The sequence below is a fragment of the Mytilus trossulus genome, chromosome 4 (assembly GCF_036588685.1).
Source record: "Mytilus trossulus isolate FHL-02 chromosome 4, PNRI_Mtr1.1.1.hap1, whole genome shotgun sequence".
NCBI classification, from domain to species: Eukaryota; Metazoa; Mollusca; class Bivalvia; order Mytilida; family Mytilidae; genus Mytilus; species Mytilus trossulus.
In genome coordinates this window covers 2413085-2432978 of record NC_086376.1, presented here as the reverse complement: position 1 = coordinate 2432978, position 19894 = coordinate 2413085, and the positions used below count along the sequence as shown (strand labels likewise).

The 19894-nt window shown below is 32.5% G+C and overlaps 1 protein-coding gene across 2 annotated transcripts in view; it reads left to right on the top strand.

Annotated features, from left to right (window-relative positions):
- Positions 1–15742, top strand: part of LOC134713678 (cys-loop ligand-gated ion channel-like) — a 37000-nt gene extending 21258 nt beyond the window's left edge. For both annotated transcript variants that reach the window (XM_063574966.1, XM_063574965.1), the window contains exons 2-8: positions 733–861; positions 3059–3250; positions 3748–4005; positions 6057–6212; positions 12202–12378; positions 13219–13266; positions 15283–15742. In XM_063574966.1, the coding sequence (XP_063431036.1) occupies positions 733–861; positions 3059–3250; positions 3748–4005; positions 6057–6212; positions 12202–12378; positions 13219–13266; positions 15283–15396 (1074 nt within the window). In that variant the 3' untranslated portion in view covers positions 15397–15742. The remainder of the gene's footprint in view (positions 1–732; positions 862–3058; positions 3251–3747; positions 4006–6056; positions 6213–12201; positions 12379–13218; positions 13267–15282) is intronic.
- Positions 15743–19894: the final 4152 nt, after the last annotated feature.

Sequence of the window (19894 nt, the reverse complement as noted above, 5' to 3'; positions counted from 1 at the left end):
AACGTATCTTCAAATAAAGAAACGTAGCGATACACATATTTACGATAATGATTTCTATTTCAATACATATTTTTTTCAGTGTAATGAAATTTAACACTGACGTCAACTTGATTCCGAAAACGACCCTATTACATCATATGATGGATCAATGTTTTGCCTGAACATGTTAGAGATCCAAATGGCATATAGAATTTTATTTTTAATTCCACTAACTGATTCCGGATTCCAATGAATACTTTCTTGACGAGACGGTCATTAAAGTGAGAGGGTTAGCGCTATAAAAACAGGTTTAATCCACCATTTTCTACATTTGAAAATGCCCGTACCAAGTCAGGAATATGATAGTTCTTGTCCATTCGTTTTTGAAGCGTTTTGTTATTTGATTTTGTCATGTGATTATGGACTTTTCGAGCTGATTTTCCTCTAAGTTCAGTATTTTTGTGATTTTACTTTTTTCTTATCACATCCGCATCCCCCTAAACTGCACTCGTATTAATATTGCACGGTAATTTTTGCCATTTCTAAAATCTAATACTAATGATCGCGAAAAAACTCCATGCAACCAATACCAGAAGAACATCCAATATTACAAAAGAAAGAAAACTAACGGTAAACCCTAAATCTTCATATATCAATTCAAACATCTTACAGGGAAAGTTTAAGGTTGAGTATTTGTTTGTTTATTTTTTCGTTAATATTTATTTTCTGTGTAATGTTTTTTTTTCGTTACAGAGACAAGTATTTATCAAAGTATCATTTCTGAAAATCGGCGAAATTGACACGCTTAAAGAAAATTTCTCAGCAGATGTTTACATACAGTCCAGATGGAGAGAACCCCAACTTGACAAACAAGCAGCTAATGTGAGTTATTAATTTAAAAATGAAAATATAACTGCTTCGAAAATATTATTTCTTTAAATTGTGTCACCATGGTCGCTTAATAATTTAGTATTATCATCAATATGTTCACAAGCCATGTTTCGACAATTTTTAGTCGCATCATGGTTGAACTTACGTAAAAGGTAAAATAACAGAAATACTGAACTCCGAGAAAAATCAATCAAGGCATTCTAAAAGGCATTCAAATACAATCAAAGCTGCATAGACTGCATTCGTCCAAATCTTACTATCAATATTTAGACATGAGAAATATCACTTCAAAGGCGTATTCTGTCACAAGGTGTTATATTGTGTAGACACAGGTGGTAATATATACATTCAATATTATTTAGAGTTCTTCCTACAAACCATGTAGAATGGCTGTTTTTGTCATACAGACGTATTTACTATGGCACGATTATGACAAAGCTGTGTCTGACTTATAATTATACTATGTTGAAACGAATCTTATACAGTTAAATATTATATTATTTGTGCTTATATTTCTTTTATTTTTTCAACAAAAAAATAAATTCCTGTTGGCTTTTTGGTTCTATTGACCTTTTATGTTAACATTTATCATACATATTTGTTTGGATATACATTGTAATTAAAATACTAAGCACATTACAAAAGTCAATAGCCTTTGCTTACACATACACTATTTACAAAATAGAAAACAAATGCAGCAACAGATTATGTATTGGTCGTTATAAGGAATTGAAGGGTCAATGTTCTCATTTTTAAACATATTTACAGGAGTCCTTGTTGACATAGTTGTTTATATTTTGCAAATAATGCCTTTCTAGACGTATTATTCCTATCGGATAATCAAATATATTGTAACAAAAAAGTGTTTTAATTAGTGTCTTTATAGAAATAAATATCACATACACTTGATATTTTAACCAACTGTGAGTTCTCAGTTGATAGTTGTTTATTTACATAATTTATATAATTATGCTTTAAAAGAAATCTAATGCAAAATATATTAATAATAGACCATTCTTATTCAAACCCAAAAACATCCTAAGATGCCTGATGTCTTGATTGACAACATATGAGTTACGTCAGGAGAAGTGTTAAAAATATCAGAATCCATTTGCATACAACATGTGCTCTTCTTTTGCCGACTTGTTCCTTTATTCATAAAAGGCAGTCTTTATACAAGAGCTTCTTTGTAAGAATTAAAGCTAGGTAGAATTAAACGTTTACTTCCACAATATTGATTATTATCTCTAGTTGAAAAGTTTGGTGACTGAGTGTGCTGAAAAAAGTGTGTAGAGACCGGAATAATGATTGTATACCTTCGAAAATTTTAAGGAAGCCATCTCGAGTTTGTTAACCGTTATGTAATATATGTTTCGTAGATGACTACCAATACGTTATAATTGTCATAACCATTTTCCATAATCTTATACGCGGATATTACATAGCCAAAATGGATTTAGCTCTGAAAAAACAGTCTAGTATACATACACGAACATGACGTCGCGAGTGCCATATGTGGAGCAAAATATGCGCAAACTTCTGTAGCAAAGCGATTATCATCGGAATTTGTTGGGGTTCATGTTGCTTAGTACCTGTATTTCTCTGTTTGTGTTTGGTATACTGATTTTTGTATTTATATCGTTTTTTTGTTTTTTGACATTCCGATGTCAGAATAGGTAATAAAAGAATCTAAATAAAATAACAATGATGCATAAATTAACAATGGACTTTTAGCAGTTACTGATATGCCAGCTTCAGACCTCAATTAATCTAATCAAAAGATGTCCATATCATATGACTACTAAGCACAATCCATTTCGTTAGGGTATAATATGATACAATCATAAAATATACAAGTAGAACATCACCCGTGTCCTGCCAACAACTGGTTTTAGAATAAATGTGTTTATTTCCGCTTGGTTATTTCATTCCTTTGCATAGATTTAATACCACCCATATTGTTAACGCATGTCATTACAATAGAATGATCACAAAATCTCTTCACATGAATATCTGAATATATTTTACAGAAAGCATTTAGAGTATATCATTTTAACTTGCGTGTATTTCCTGGTCTGTAAATAAAGCACCCCAACCTCTTAATGATGCATCACATGTCAAAGAAATACCTTGAAATGTTGGTTGTTTGTAAATATCATTAATAATTTTATTTGTTTATTTTTTCAAGTCCACAGACATCGACTGGAAGGCTTACTGGGATGCAAAGATAAAAGTGCAGAATGTCCTATCGGAGACTAGACATGATCATTGGAAAGTTCTACAGTTAGAAAACGGAGAAGCTTTTGTTATAGATAAACAAAGAATCAAGGCGACATTCGCTGAAAATTTAGAACTCTTGTTGTTTCCATTTGACATCCAGGTACTTTTTTACATCATATAACTTTGTGTTAATTAGAGTTACTCCTCTTTGTGTACAACAGACGTAATTTCAGGATCAGAAATCTAAGAGATATTTCAATATAACCCGTTATAGATACCTCAGCGATCATTAACAGACAAGCTAATCAAAACGTTCAAAAGATAACTGGTTGAATATCATCAGAACATGTTATGAAGCTCACACAATAAATCAAAGTTCGGATCCCCACAAACGGTAATCTATACAGTCTCTTATATATCAAAAGTCATTGACTGATAAAATAAGACCTTACCTTGTAAGTTACGTGAAATCCGAACACGTAAGTTGAAAACGCCCGCTTTACACAATTGTGTTGACTATGCTTCTTCTTACTTTTTGTTATGTATGACATGTTTTGGAAAAAGGTAAATGAAACCGAAGAAAATTGGCTAAGAGCGACCCTTTTTCTTTTTAAAAGAGGAATTCTTAGATGGTAAATTAATGCTTGTTAATTGCAGGATTTATCAGTGAATGTCAGTACAGAACATTCCGAAGCTGATGTAGAACTGTTGGAGGAAGTTAAAGAAATCTCAAGTGTTCATACAGAAACTTTTGCAAAACAACAAGAGTGGCATTTGTTTGAGTTTGTTGAGTTCACACCAAAGGTTTCAACCAAAGAATATGCAAATACCAAATACAAACATCCAGGTCTGATAATATCATGCAATGCAAGACGCCGTGCAGGATTTTTTGTTTGGAATGTTTTACTTATCATGGTAAGCCTTTGCATTTAGTTGTTTAATTTTAACCATTTTATTATCCTAACCAAAAACATGTTTTCCCGAGTGGGGGTAAACATATCCCCATTTGACATCGAAAATAGTTATCAAAGGTACCAGGATTATAATTTAGTACGCCAGACGCGCGTTTCGTCTACACAAGACTCATCAGTGACGCTCAAATCAAAAATATTTATAAACCCAAACAAGTACAAAGTTGAAGAGCATTGAGGATCCAAATTTCCAAAAAGTTGTGCCAAATACGGCTTAGGTAATCAAATTTATTTTGTGTTTAATTTGTACTCACCTACATGGATGATTTAACCCTCTACTTCAAGCAAAAACAATACATCGTCTTTTATTCAATTATTTTTATGCAGAAATTAAAAAAAATAGTATAAAATCTACTTGAAATAATTAATATCTATTGTTTCAAGAACTAAGGAAAGAAAAGATAGATGTGTAGTCCATGTGCGTATGTGATTAGTTTTTAAAAATATAGAGAACTCTTTGTCGAACAATGTCGGTTTGATTATTCTGTATTTGTTAACAGTACAAATGTAAATGCATATTAAGCACGTTATCACACATTGATTGGATGAATCTAAATACCCAGAGAAATAGTTGCTTTCGATCAACTCAACAAAGTGTATTTAGCAAGATGTTAAACTATTTACTTTACAGAAAATGATCTGATCGGATATACACAAATAGAAGACTGCACTGTTCTGAAACTAGCACAATGAACGTCATTCTCTCGACATGTAGCGTAGAATAAACTAGATAAAGTACATCATTGGAGAAATATGAAATCACTGTATTGACATGTCTAATACAAGAGGGACGAAAGATACCAAAGGGACAGTCAAACTCATAAATCTAAAACACAATGACAACGCTATGGGCAAAAATGAAAAAGACAAACAGACACACAATAGTACACATGACACAACATAGAAAACTAAAGAATAAACAGCACGAACCCCACCAAAAACTAGGGGTGATCTCAGGTGCTCCGGAAGGGTAAACAGATCCTGCTCTACATGTGACACCCGTCATGTTGCTCATGTGATAACAAATACGGTAAATAGTCTAATTTGGTAGGTCACATTCATGAAAGGGAAGGGGATAAAATAGGCAACACCGAAACAAAAACTACAATATTTTTAAAAAAATTAAATCATGATTGAGCAACATGAATAGAACAAAATGCTGTTTAAAATTTCTGAATTAAATCAATTCAGACGATACTGAGTCCTTATACATCATTTTCTATTAGAACGCACGTCCCTCAGTTATTTATTATATATTTCTCATATATCGTGTTTGTCTATTAATAACCGACACAGTTCAGATGTTCATGTCATAAAACAATAGGTAAAACTTGTTTTAAAACTCAAACACATGTATGAGTCCCTCGAATCGCTTGCAAAAATAAATAGTATTTTTACGGTAAAATAATAATGATATTGATATGAAGATAGGATTGTGGTTTTCTTTTGATATTTGTTAATCATGTAGTTTTCGTTAGTTGTTCTAATATGAAAAGACTGAAATCAAGCATCGACCATGTGAAAAAGAAACGTCAATATTATTTTGATACTACAAACAAATATTTGGGGAACAGCTAGACGTTTAATCATTTTTAATACTATTATTTAGAATTATTACATAGGAAGAAAAAAAATCATCTGTTAAATATCGTCTCCTCCCCTATTTAATTCTTGCAAATTCAGTACATTCACAACTTTTCTACCAATGAATTGTACTAAATCAATTATTGTCTAGAATGACAAAACATCTTTGTATCTTGCAATGATGACAACATAAGGAGTGGTGCCATCGTAACGACTAAGACATTTTTAAAGATTTTCCTCTCTTCTGTCGCGATTCAACTGACTTATTATTTTTCCATAACAGAACTTATTACAAGTTCAGTAAGTCTAAAATCCCATATCTATTTCTATACCGACATGAAGATATTAGTTATTTTATCTTATAAAGTGTAGTGATATTGAAATATTAATGTGAAATGTTTTATTTTGTAGACACTTATTAGTTCATTGTCGATAGCCACATTTTCTGTAGACAGGAACAAGCCACAGAATCGACTTCAGCTATCATTTACACTTGTCTTAACTGGAGTTGCCTTTAAATTCGTTGCAAATCAAACTATACCAAAAATATCTTATTTGACACAATTGGTAAGTTGAATTAAACAGATTGTTTACTAGACAGTTCACGAGTTCCTAATATTCAAAAAGAACAACCATAAATAGAGTAGGTACCATATGATAATGTGCAGAAATACAAGATAACATTTCACAATATCAAATCGTAATATTAAACGTAAAATATGTGAAGACAAAACGAAACTAAAAAAATATGAAGTAAAAGGAAATTATAGGGATTAGAGATGAAAAAAATGCCTTTTTGTATAAAAGAGAGAAAAAAATCTGACAAAGGTGTATAACTGTCTCACAAACATGATCTTATCGAGTAGACATTTTTGTGATTTAGATAAATAGCGGAGTTGTATTTAACGGTCATTATGTGATTATGTATTCATCGATAGTGCCAAACATCCTCTATAATTGACAATGAATGTCGATTAAAAACAAAACTTTACTACAAAAGCGATGATTTAATAGGTTTCTGATCTGTATTTATTCGAATGTGTCCTATTTCCGATTGTGATAATTTTCTGAGTGAATTTGCATGGCGGGTGGTCACGTCACATGCATTGCAGGAAAAACGTGCCCTGTCGACACAACCGGTCCCGTTCTTTTTGGAGTTGTTGTGCGTCCATTAATTTCTGTTAGTTACCTGGTTTTGTCTTGTTCTTAATTGATAGACGAGATTTGTAGATCAGTAAACTACTGTCGTCTCATTGTCATTCTGTTTGATTTCCCCAGTGGTCTGCATGAATGATCTACTTGACAACGCGCGTGTCTATCAAACTATATAGCATAGATTTACAAGTATGTTTGACGGTCGAAATGTACAAACTAAAGATAATTATCTTAGAAATCGGCTTCTTCAAGGCATTATCAACCTTTTCAAGTGTTCATGTTATTCAATGCATTTCCCTTACGCTTCTGATTCTGGCTGTCAGCACTTCTGAAAATTAGTAAATGGTTAGTCAAGTATCATTCATACAAATATTAACAGACATATTTCATTCAATATCTAAAAATAAATTTGATTAACAAAGAGGTTCAGTTGTAATTTAACCACAATTCAGTGCTATGTGTCAAATCAGGTTTTTACACTGATTCTCAGTAATTGTTTCAATCGTTGGCTTAATTTGTATGGTATCCCGAAATTTACGAAAAATCAAAAGTTGTATTTTCATCTACCATGAAAATAAGTACATGTTTTTGCCCCCTATTCTAAGACGTGAAAGTAATAATCAGTAATATGTCAAAATGTATTCGACCTGAAGACGTCCACCAAAAAAATATGTATTTTGTTGTCAATATTAGCAAAATAATATATAACAAAAATCCCCTCTATTAAAAAAAGAAGAAAAAAAACGAAATCGAAAAGGTTTTCTCATGAACATGAAATCTGAAATGTACAAATTCAAATATAGTTTCATGGGATAGGACGCTTAGAGTGCGCAATGCAGTTTAATTTCTCGACTTCGTTCATTTCAACAATTTTGATCCATGCACAACCTGAAACATGTAAAGTAACATGTACAATGTACGTGAATGGAAGGAGATTCAATGGATTTTCATAAATCTATGAATGGAACTAGGAGGAGCGTCATATAAACACTGGGAAAACTCGTATATGTATATGACCTCTAGGTTTGAGCAAATTTATTATTCACAAATTCGACGTACACATGTATATAGTTAAAATCCTCAAATTCTTTATTAATTTTGAGCCTTACGGCTCATCAGTATAATCAAGTACATGTACATTGTATACATATGCCATATTACAAACAATATTAACAATATGCATAATTAACAAGAATGTGTCCCCAGTACACGGATGCCCCACTCGCAATATCATTTTTCTATGTATAGTGGACCGTGAAACTGGGGTCAAAACTCCTATTTTGCATTAAAATAAGAAAGATCACATCATATGAAACATGGGTACTAAGTTTCAAGTTGATTAAACTTCAACTTCATCATAATCTATCTTGATCAAAACTTTAACATGAAGCGGGACGAACGGATAGACGGACGAACGGACGTATAGACCAGAAAACATTATGCCTCTCTACTATCGTAGGTGGGGCATAAAAATAGGTGACGTCAGAAGTTTTATCAATACAAAAATTTAAAATAGAAATGTGTATACTTTCAAAAAAGTAAAATCACAAAAATACTGAATTAGAGGAAAATTCCGTTCCATACATTTACAATGATGCGTGAACCAAACAGACATAACAAACAAAATAGTCAAAATATGGATACAGCAGTCGTTATCGCGTTACAATTTTAAAAGGAACAATCCAACAGATCACAAAAAACATCTATTTACAAACACATTCATTGATTCGCGTGTCTGACGTCAGAAAATTTTATACGTCACATATATTTGTCGTTCAATGTATATACAAACAATTTTAAAATTTCATATAGGCAATGTTAGCATACAGGGTTAAAAAATCAAAAGTATGTAATTTTATTTTAGTTTCTTGTGTACAATTTGGATATTAGTATAGCGTTCATTATCACTCAACTAGTATATATTTGTTTAGGGGCCAGCTGAAGGACGCCTCCAGGTGTTGGAATTTTTCGCTACATTTAAGACCTGTTGGTGACCTTCTGCTGTTGTTTTTTCTATGGTCGGTTGTTGTCTCTTTGACACATTCCCCCATTTCCATTCTAAATTTTAAGAATTGATTTCAGAATTAGACCGAAATTTAAAATAGTCCAAAGGTTATATAGAATTTATATGAATCCACAAATAGTTCATTCCATTACGCGATTGAATAATTTTGACTTTTGTGGTTCAACGTATTTTGTAATTCATAATAGTAATATATTATCATGCCATACAATAGAACAATATCATACTGACGGGATCTTTAAAAGTGCAGAGTCACGTTTTAAGAACCAGAGAAATACAAAAAAGTTACAAAGATGTTTTGTGGTTTCACCTGACAATAGTTCTATTAATTTAAAAGTTGATGGCCTAACCCAGTAATCATTTTTTTAAATTCTTTTCGCAAATCAGTATTTTATTTTAAACATATTTATTTATAGTGGATTGGGAAACAAGTTTTGCAACTTATATTAATCCCTTTCAACTTTGCGGGTGCGAGTGCTGCCTTGTAGCGGCATTAGCCTCCTCTTTTTCGAGATTTACAACGGCATCTTTAACGTGCAAGAGATATGGCTCTCTCTTGACACGTGTCATCCATTTATCGTCTTTTCCGACGGACTATCATCGTTTCCTCAAGAACATTCTCGGAAATGGTGTCAAGGGAGAGAAAATAAGTATATTAACTATATGAAGGATGAAATGAAATTCATCTTCTATTCCCCCTAAATCACAAAATATAAAATTGCTTTCATTTCTATTAGTACCAATATAACGTCCAATTTCAATAGAATACACGTTATTTTCGTCAAATATCGTTATAAAACATAATTTAAGCGCTCAACCTTTCACGCAACCTGGCACTTTGGTGTACCAGAAAGATGTAAGAACAAACCGTAAAAATCATTTTAAAATGGGTTGACTTACCTTGTCGGCAAAAAGCAGAAGAAAACTCTCAACAACGACAAAAGACAAACACTTTTTGAATTCATTAATTCAACATAACCTCTAGCATAAAGGTGCATTTTTTTCATTTGTTCTTCGTCCTGCAAGTTATTCAATTTGCTTCATCTCGGAAAGTATTATAGTATTCAGTCCTGTATGCTCTACACTTTCCAAAGTTTATAAAAGACGTACATATATGTTCCCTTTTACCTTAATATCTCTGCTTCAAAAACGTTTCTAACAAAAACCGTTCAATGGCTTGAATAAATGATTTTTTTCAAGTCAATGATGTCGAAAACATATTATTCGATACCCGAATCATCAGAATTAGCAGAATTAAATCATAGGCATATTCAGGCGTAAAAAAACATAATGTGTCAAACTCAGATTATAATTAAGGTCTTTCCTCTCCGTGAGGAAAGACCTTATTGTTTTTCTAATGTTTTTTTTTCTTTTTTTTCTTCCAGCATTTGTTTGGCTCGCCCTCCTACCGCTTCTATTGGAGTTATCAATACCAAAATTAAACCATCAATAGACCTCAACATGAACTTTTACCAGATGAACTTTTGTAGGATTTCACCTTCCCCTTAAGAAGTTATCTCCCTTTTGTTGATTTTTTTCAACATGGTCCCCCCAAAATGTGTTAAAAGATATCACGACTTTATTTGGACAAAAGGTAGATCTCATCATAATGTATTACCATATGAGGCTGCATAGGATTTCATCATCTACTTTGAGAGTTATATCCCCTTGAATCAATTTCTTTTATTTGCATTTTTTTCAAAAAGTATTAGAGATAGAATTTAATTGAAAATGACAGCATGTATTAGAACAGATGGCAATGTTTATAAACATAAACAATTTATTTGTTATTAACCCTTATAAGGAGTTATTTCCCTTTAGAAATTAAAAATATATTTTCAAAAATTTATATTCGAGAACCGGAAGTCATAGAGACTTGTAACCTTCACCAATAATCTTAAATTCATATGACCTTTAATATGCACCCAAGGTCAAAGGTCACCGAGTGCAAACAAAAATTACGCTGCAATTTCAAGCTTACATATTAGGAAAACGATAAGACTTTGCTGCATACATACAGCGTATGAAATGTTCTTCTCGACAAGCTCTACATTTTATACAATAAGCCCAAAAATGTCCGACCGTCTGTTCAAAAGTTACAACGGGATGATTCTTAAAAGTATAGTATTGTGTGAATATCTTTTTAAAGGTAACAGATATCAACCTACTATAAACTGCAAAGATGATCAGTAGTTCGAGACCTTCAATTTGAGGTCAATGTCAGGTCATGATGAAATTTCACCTTGACCTTCACAGTATACTATGACCTTGACCTTGTGATAGTTGAAAGGTTAAGTGGTCCTGAGTTGAATGGTGCTAGTCCCATGTTTCTACGACTTCCGGTTCTTAAGTTTAGTATTGCATCATATATTTGATGATAAATTGTGACCTTTATGAACTTTGAAATTGTCCCAATTCTTTTTCTATAATGTTGTTGTTCAACTGTATATCGTTTATCATTTAACATATTTGAAATATCTATAGTCCTTTTAGAGATAATGCAGTTTGAAGTTTTGCGAGCGGAGGCATGTATTTCTGAATCATCAAGAGTTTACCACTTAAAATGTCTTAGAAATTGAAGAGGTTGACATAGTTATATGTTTGACCAAATACCAAAAACATTCCATGGAAAAAAACACCAAAAAATCAATTTGAAATTTTCAAGTTTTGCATTGACTTTGTAAGTTTCATAACTTCTATTTATATAGTTGATATTGCATCATTATTTGCACTTTGTCAAATGGGGTCATCTGATATATCAAATTGAAGGTCTCAATAAACTCTACTTAAAAATGAAAATTTTAAACCTCCTTTTCATCCCAGGGGGACGGGTGGGGTCATTTAGTGCAAACATTCAAATTTCTCAGATGGTAAGGTTGTTGCATATCAAATGAAAGAACATAAAGCGTACATTTCAAATTTCAAATTGACGTCTCCAAAAAATTGGTTGGATGGGGTCATTGAGTGCAAAAAATAAATTTTCTTTTAAGGTAGGGTTGTTGTATATCAAATGAAAGGTCATGATGTGTACATTTGATATATCAAATTCCCGACCTCCAAAAATTAGTTGGATAGGGTTATTAAGTGCAAAAATCAAACTTTTTAGAACATGGTGTTGTCGCATATCAAAAGAAAGCTCATCTACTCTGTTCCATGTATCATAATTCCGATCTCAAAAATGTAGGCGGATGAGGTCATTAAGTGTAAAAAGCGAAAAGTTTCAGAAGGTATGCTGTCTTATATCAAACGAAAGGTCGTACAAATTACAATACGAAAACATCACTTTTACAGGAAAGACCTTTCAATTGTTTTACAAACAATTGAGATACTAGTTTGTTTTGATTTTTCTGTTATTCATTGTTTACACTATTTTATTAGGACCGGTATATACTTGGAAGCATGACGTTTCTTTACCTTGTGTGTATATGGCATTCCATAGTTGTTCTGATATCCGACGAAGATGACGGAAATTCAGCAGATAAATGGGCATTAGTCACTTTCATCATACTGTTTTCAATCTTTCAAATAGCATTCTTTGTAAATGTATTAATACAAGTAAGTATATTCAAAAAGTTCAAAATAAATTCCGAACTCCAAGTTAGATTAAAAACAGTGGATAATACACCAAAATATTACAAAATCAAAACAAACGCTGGACTTTATCAACCGTGAACGTAAATTGTCAATGAAGGCGATTTACTTTATTAAAAAAGCACAGTGTCTTGATATTTGTACTATTCAATTTGTTGACTGTCTATCAAAGAACAAAATATAAATCTCTTATATGACCAACACGCAGCAGAGGGTGCAATTTGTGGCACTTCATAAATACCAAATCACTCACAACGTAGATTAATTTTAACAGAAATTGTTTACAAGTAACTGAGATTCGTATTTTGATTAAAGACAAACACAGAGCAAGGACAATACGTTGATTAGTTTTATAATTTTGATTTACATTAATATAACCGTACACAATAAACTTTAACATGAAAAAAAACCCGGACAAAAATAGCAAACAAAGATGGTCAGGCATAAAAACAGAAAAATAGCCTAACAATACCACACAAAATATATGTCTTCATTAAGTATGCTCTAGATCTAAAAACATGTTCACGAATAACACACAAAGTCAAGAAAACAATAACATGAGTGTTGCTAACTCAATGGAACGTATAACTAAGGTGTACACGATATGTGCTTCTAATTCAAACCTCATCGAGAACGTTCGATTTCTTATTTACTAATTAGAAACTAAATACATAATACGATTGGATCGTTATATAGTTAAAGCCTTGTTAACCAAGAGATCCCCTCCACCTCTACCTATGATAGAAACCACGTCTTCAGTGAACATTGCAAGGAAATGATTTTTTAATGTCCTATATTTTAAAGGGATATAGAAGATGGCGTCATGCAAAAACAATAGAAGAAAAATATGAGGTAAACTTTATCTTAATCATCTCTGACATTTAATATAAGTCTGTGGGATTAAATACATCTTTTTGTAATATAAAACAAGACACGTTAGTGTTCGTTAACCCCTTTGTAATTTATTGTCAGTAGGAAATGAACTTCATTGAAAAAGAAGAAAAAAGAGAATGCATGCTTTTCGTAATTACCAATACCATTGAATACTAATGCAGGATCCATTTGAAATAACCAAATGATGAATATGTTGTTCACCTCGCAGAAATATTAAACAAAATGTCGATTCCGTCTGCAAATCGAAGTATACAAATTGATTGATAAAGGCATTTAAAATGAACGCATTTATATACAAACCTGGGATTGACAAAACCGAAAGTAGTCAGATATAACTGAAGAGGAAGTTCTGAATACATTTAGATAAGTTATATATTCCTATGGTTCTCAATTTTTCAACTAAGGATGAATACAGAATATCCCGTTACTTCATTGGATGCTTGACTTGTATAAGTGCCCTACACACAACATGTTTTTATAGTTGCGCACAGACGTGTTTATTTTTGCGGTCAAATGTAATGGTTATTCGCTTAAATGTCATGGTTAAGCGCGCACATTTAGTGCACTGGACACTTTTTACACAAAAGCCTTACAGAATTACAAAACAATCTTCCATATCGGCAATCACTATACATATATATTTACCGTTGTTCCGATTTACTGTATAATCCCACCAAAATTACAAGCCTGATAGTTTTGTACGCTATCCGCAATATTGCTTGAATAAATCAAATTTAGTAAATTTAAATTTGAATTTGTTTTTGTCCACATGCATTCAGTCATTTTCCTGATTCATCAGTATTGACAAAAATAGTACCCGGCTTATAATTGTCGATTCCAGATATAAGACTCACCATCGTACTGGAAACAAATTGACAGTGGACTATGTCAAGCTAACAGCAAAGTTAAAAACATCAACACTTAAAAAAATCCAAAAGGTTGCGACAATAATGTCATAGAAGTTAAAAGAACTCATTGCTTTCTATAATTAAACATTAAATACACTGAAAAGATATAGGAGAGGGGTAAAATATACAAGAGGGACAGTCATACTCATAGATTAAAAATAAACTGACAACGCCATGGCTTAAAATAGTAAATTTAAAACTAACCAACACGATTTCAACTTAACAAATTGGAACTCTTGGTTAAATAGCTTCCATGTGAGCAGCAGCCCACTTTCAAGGAAATCATGATAAGAAATACAAGCCCGGGATTATCGTATATACTCCTCGGAATGTTGTTACATAGAAATGGAATGTTCAATTGGAAATCGGAAATCATCTCTTGTGTCGTAAAAGTTTTACCATTACAATGACATTTCGAGCTAGGATAGGAGTGCTAGCAACCTAAACATTTCACTTCAACCTGATAGCACTAATAAATGATATCATTATCTAATACTAGGGGAGGGTAGGACATCCGAATGACATGTTTAACCACGCCGCATATGTTTGTGCCTTTCACAAGTTAAGAGTCCTAAATTTAGTGGTTATCGTTTGTTGCTGTATATCATATTTGTTTTTTGTTTATTTTGTTCATTAATCAAGCCGTGGAGTTTTCTCGTTTGAATTGATTTATATTGGACATTAAGGGCCTTTTTCGCTTTCTTTACGGTATAGATTTTAATCCTTGATGACGTCAGTATGTTGACATATGTATGTAGTTGCTAACTCCTTCGTCATTTGAACTCTGATGAAAATTTTCTAAATAGCTACTATACCACGTTTTTCTCATTTTCATGCGAAAGACACATCTAGGATAAATTCAAATTAAATTTAATCGCCTCCTTGTGAAGTAGACTTAAATAGTAGTATTGTTTTTATGAAAAAAAGGAAGCTAACACTATCATTTAAGTTTGCTTCAAATTTCACAAAATTTCAGATAAAGTTGTGACTTTTGTGTATCAAATGGCCAAATAACATCCTAGATCATGCAAGTACCAGTTGTAAGCGGAAATGTTTAATATTTCAGGAAAAGTATAAGAATATTTGTGGAGAGAAGATGTCACCCAAGAAAAAAAAGAGTAACCCGTTCAGGAAGATGGTAACAGTCGGATCAATAGCTCTCTCTTCAAAACTTTTATAAATGTCATGTCGAAACAAGAAGATTATCAAACGTATACAATCCACATTTTGTATACATATCATATTTGTAAATTAACTTTCATACCAGTGCCTATCGTGAAAACAAGTTATCAGAGCGATGTTTTTTTTTAATTTTCATTTCTTTTCAACAAATTACTTTTTGATCATTTTAATCTATAAGCTGAAAAACGAACTAGGCATAAAAGCACAGCATGAAAAGAGTTAACTTGTACGGAAATAGACGAACAATCTTTTATAAGCAACGTTCATTAACGTAAAGATTATCTTTCTAGCAGCATTGATTTCTTCATAAAATTGACAAAAAACAATTACACTATCATATATTACTTCTGTTATATATATTGCCAAATATGTCAGCTTTTCCTAAAATATTGATGTGAAAAGAATAATAAAAGCTATGTTGATGAAATTCATTAGCCAAATCCAAGTTATATTTTTATATAATTCTTCCGTATAAGGCAATATAAATCACCAACATCAACATTAATGTACACCCATAAAAAATATATAGATTGTAAGTTATATGAGAACTTCAAATAAGTTTAATTTTACAGATGTAAAGGTTTATTCTGTAGATCTTGTGATACAAATGTATTATATGCCAAAATAAAAAAAAAACTTGTTAACTTTGAGAATGATATGATATGGCAATGTTCCAGTAGCTTTCTCTTAAATCATGTTTCGTTTTACATTTCATATCTTTGAACTTGAAAACCTGTTGTTTTAAGGGACATTGCTGTCTTTGTACATATAAAATATTGTATAACGGACGGAACATGCATAGGAGACCAGTACGCTGTCGACAAAACCGGTTTCAATCACTTTCAGCTCAGTGTTTGTTTAATTTACATCATACTGTTGTTCGAGAAAAAAGTAAAATCACAAAAATACTGAACTTAGAGGAAAATCTAATCGGAAAGGCCATAATCACAAGGCAAAATCAAATAACAAAACACATACAAAACGAATGGACAAGAACTGTCATACTACTGAGAGTTTGACATCGCTAAAATAACATCGCCTTTTTTTTAATTTAATAGCATAATACATTTATGACTTTAATAATAACGCGAGTCATTATATCATTGGCTTTCATGGGTAGACGAGACATTGAACACGTTTTAGGGATCAGCATGCCCCTCCTTGTAACTAAAATTATCGAAAAAAAGGATGAAATGTCTGTAAGATCTGATGAAAGCTTACACGTGACAAGTCAACCATGTCATGCTACAGACAATATAATAAGAAGTAATTATACAAAGTTGAACTATAGAAATATACTGAACGACTTTAGAAACGCAACACTAGACTATTTTTGTGTTATTTTTGAATGAATGTGTCAACGTCAAAAGCGATGACCGCCTGTTACTATCATCAAAATGATTGTCAGAAAGGTCAACAAATTCTGTCGGACAATTTTTCGGGTCTATTTTACACCTTCTAATTTTGCATTTGTTCAACCCATTAATTGGTTTTGGCAATTAAGCGGTTGGAACTTGAGGGCTTTACAGGTTTTCCGTCAGTCAATTCTTTGGCGATGCGGTTCATGGGAAACATTTATGGCATGAATCTGTACTCAATGGCACTCGGCAATTTGGTTAGCAGTTGACATTGCAGCCGTAAACATGATTGGCAAATGCCATTGCATAATCAAATTATGTTGATGTTTCATTGTCACTACACGTTGATCTGTTCATTGATGGCCAGCAACAAATCTTGTCTACTTGTATCGTTGTCGGAAGGACAGTAGAACGAGTTTTTGAAGTCATACGGTATGGTTTGTTGTTTATTCTTTAGTTTTCTATGTTGTGTCATGTGTACTATTGTTTTTCTGTTAGTCTTTTTCATTTTTAGCCATGGCGTTGTCAGTTTGTTTTAGATTTACGAGTTTGACTGTCCCTTTGGTATCTTTCGTCCCTCTTTTCCTTTGCAACACATTTATGTTTTCATGTTTGCAATATTATTAAGGGCTTATTCAGGTCTTTATTATTTTTATTTCTCAGACTTGACAAAATTGAGATGCAACATTTAAAAAAAAAGTAAGTTAAGCAAAGGATTGAAAGAACTGTTACACAAAGCAAAAAAACTGAAAAAAACCATTCATAGGACCAAAATTTCGCTTTAAGAAATTCGTGCGACTTCAAAATTTCGATATGTTCAATAGCCACAGGTAAGTCACATTTTGATTTTTTTGTAAGGAGAAAGAAGCATGATAAGCATGAAAAGTAGTTGTAAGACAATCAAAAAAGATTTGGTAAAAAAAATCAACAAAATGAGTGTTGCGTTTCTAAAGTCGTTCAGTTGTGTGTCGAAAATATTTAGTTCAGTAGACGTATCGAAATTCTGGTATCGGCTTATATGACTTTAGTGTAGGAGTGGTCACCATCACTGCTATCTAAAATGAAGTTAGTGTTTTTAAGTTCTGTGAGATAACTGGGATGAAAAAGAAATCGCTTTTTCATTTCTTAGCATTGACATTCTTTGCTTCATTATTTATAATTCGTTAATAAAGCTTTATAAGTAAATGATGATGGTTAACTATGGATGAAAATGTAGCAATGTATTTTTTGCATGCAACTTTAAATAATACAAGATATTATCAGATCGTCAGTTATTTTTTGTATTATGAAATTGCTTCAAAAATGCAATATCAAACATGACTTTTATACTTGAATTCTGTTGAAAATCAGAATGGGATTTTAGCAAAATCTGGTCCTCTCTGGGCTTTGCTGCTTCTGTCAACAATACAAACTGATCACCACGACAAAGGCAGGTGGTGTGTAACACAAAAACGGTAAACAATTAATCAATCAACAAATCACAACATTATTCTTACTATAAGTTTTGCGTTACGTTTTCCATAAGAAAACAATCAGGACAGTGACCTGATGATTATTTTAATATAAAATTCAGAAAAACGCTTCAGACGCGCAAAGTGCAGTTTTTTTTTTCAAAGTAAATAATATAATATCATACAATTAAAAGCAGTATTGTGGTATACATTTGTTCCAAAATGTTATTATTTGTATCCCTATATATATGTAAACAAGAAAATGTTGACAAGGGACAGACTTAGCGAGAAGTCTGTTAAATCAATATTGGCGAAAATGTTTGCGGGCGTACGTCGGACGCATGAAATGTATAGCCTGTTGTTTTCATTTCTTACAGCGCTTAGTCGATTTCTCTGCTATTAGACAGTCGCAGGGAGGACTATCATATCAGTTGTCAGATCTTCGATACTGACATGATCTAAACATGCACGTTTATGAATTTTTATATTTCCTCAGGTAGAGGATTTTGGTTTAGATGGCTTTGGCTATTTTGAGGTACTTTTTTGGATTAACGTTTTGCAACGCGTTCGGTCTCCATATATTCTTGACTTTCCAATAGTCGACTTTGAGCGTTCTTGAAGAAGATAAATCCACAAAAACTTTCGGACGCACATCATTGATGGCGTGTTGGTTTCATTTTTTTTACTAAAATATTCTTGCAATTATTAACTTATGAACGGAGAAAAAGTTGAGGTTGGTGCATATAGACTGTAAAGTTCATAAATCTTAGTCCGAGATTACTCTGACGTCCGACGGCTGTTTTGCCAGACAAGCTGGGGCCGTGGGACGTCAGAGCTTGTCCCATATCAAAAAGTGGATATTTGCCCACCCAAAATAGATGCGCGACTTTGACGCTTCTGGAGCCGACTGAGGGCCTTGGAATTTTATAAATCGGGCATCAATCTCTTCATTTTTCATTTATCTCTTCATTTATGTAAGTTTCACCTACCTGCCAACCTTTATTTTTCTATATTTTAACAGTTTTCATAGTGACCCCCTATTTCAGCATTTTCACGATCATTTTCAAATATTATCACGTGACCACGAGAAAACAGGGCAAATGACCATAATGTAACACCTCGTTCATTTACGATGCACCTGCCTAAAGATCCGAGAGCTTCCGATCGTTATCGTGGTCGGAACTAAATGTTGATTACCGAAAAAACGTGGTTGCTTCTAGATGTTAATCATCGATCTCCTATAAAGGAGGTAAAAAAATATAAATATTTGCATATTTGAGTCTCGAGGCTACGAACTCTCTCGTAACTTGACGTCCATATTTGAAAGTGAAAGTGAAAATGCTGAAATGGAGGGGTCACTATGAAAACTGTTAAAATATAGTAAAATAAAGGTTGGCAGGTAGGTGAAACTTACATAAATGAAGAGATAAATGAAAAATGAAGAGATTGATGCCCGATTTATAAAATTCCAAGGCCCTCAGTCGGCTCCAGAAGCGTCAAAGTCGCGCATCTATTTTGGGTGGGCAAATATCCACTTTTTGATATGGGACAAGCTCTGACGTCCCACGGCCCCAGCTTGTCTGGCAAAACAGCCGTCGGACGTCAGAGTAATCTCGGACTAATAAATCTGAGCACTATACTGAAAATTAAATTATTTATTTAATAGATATTTAACACAAATAACAAT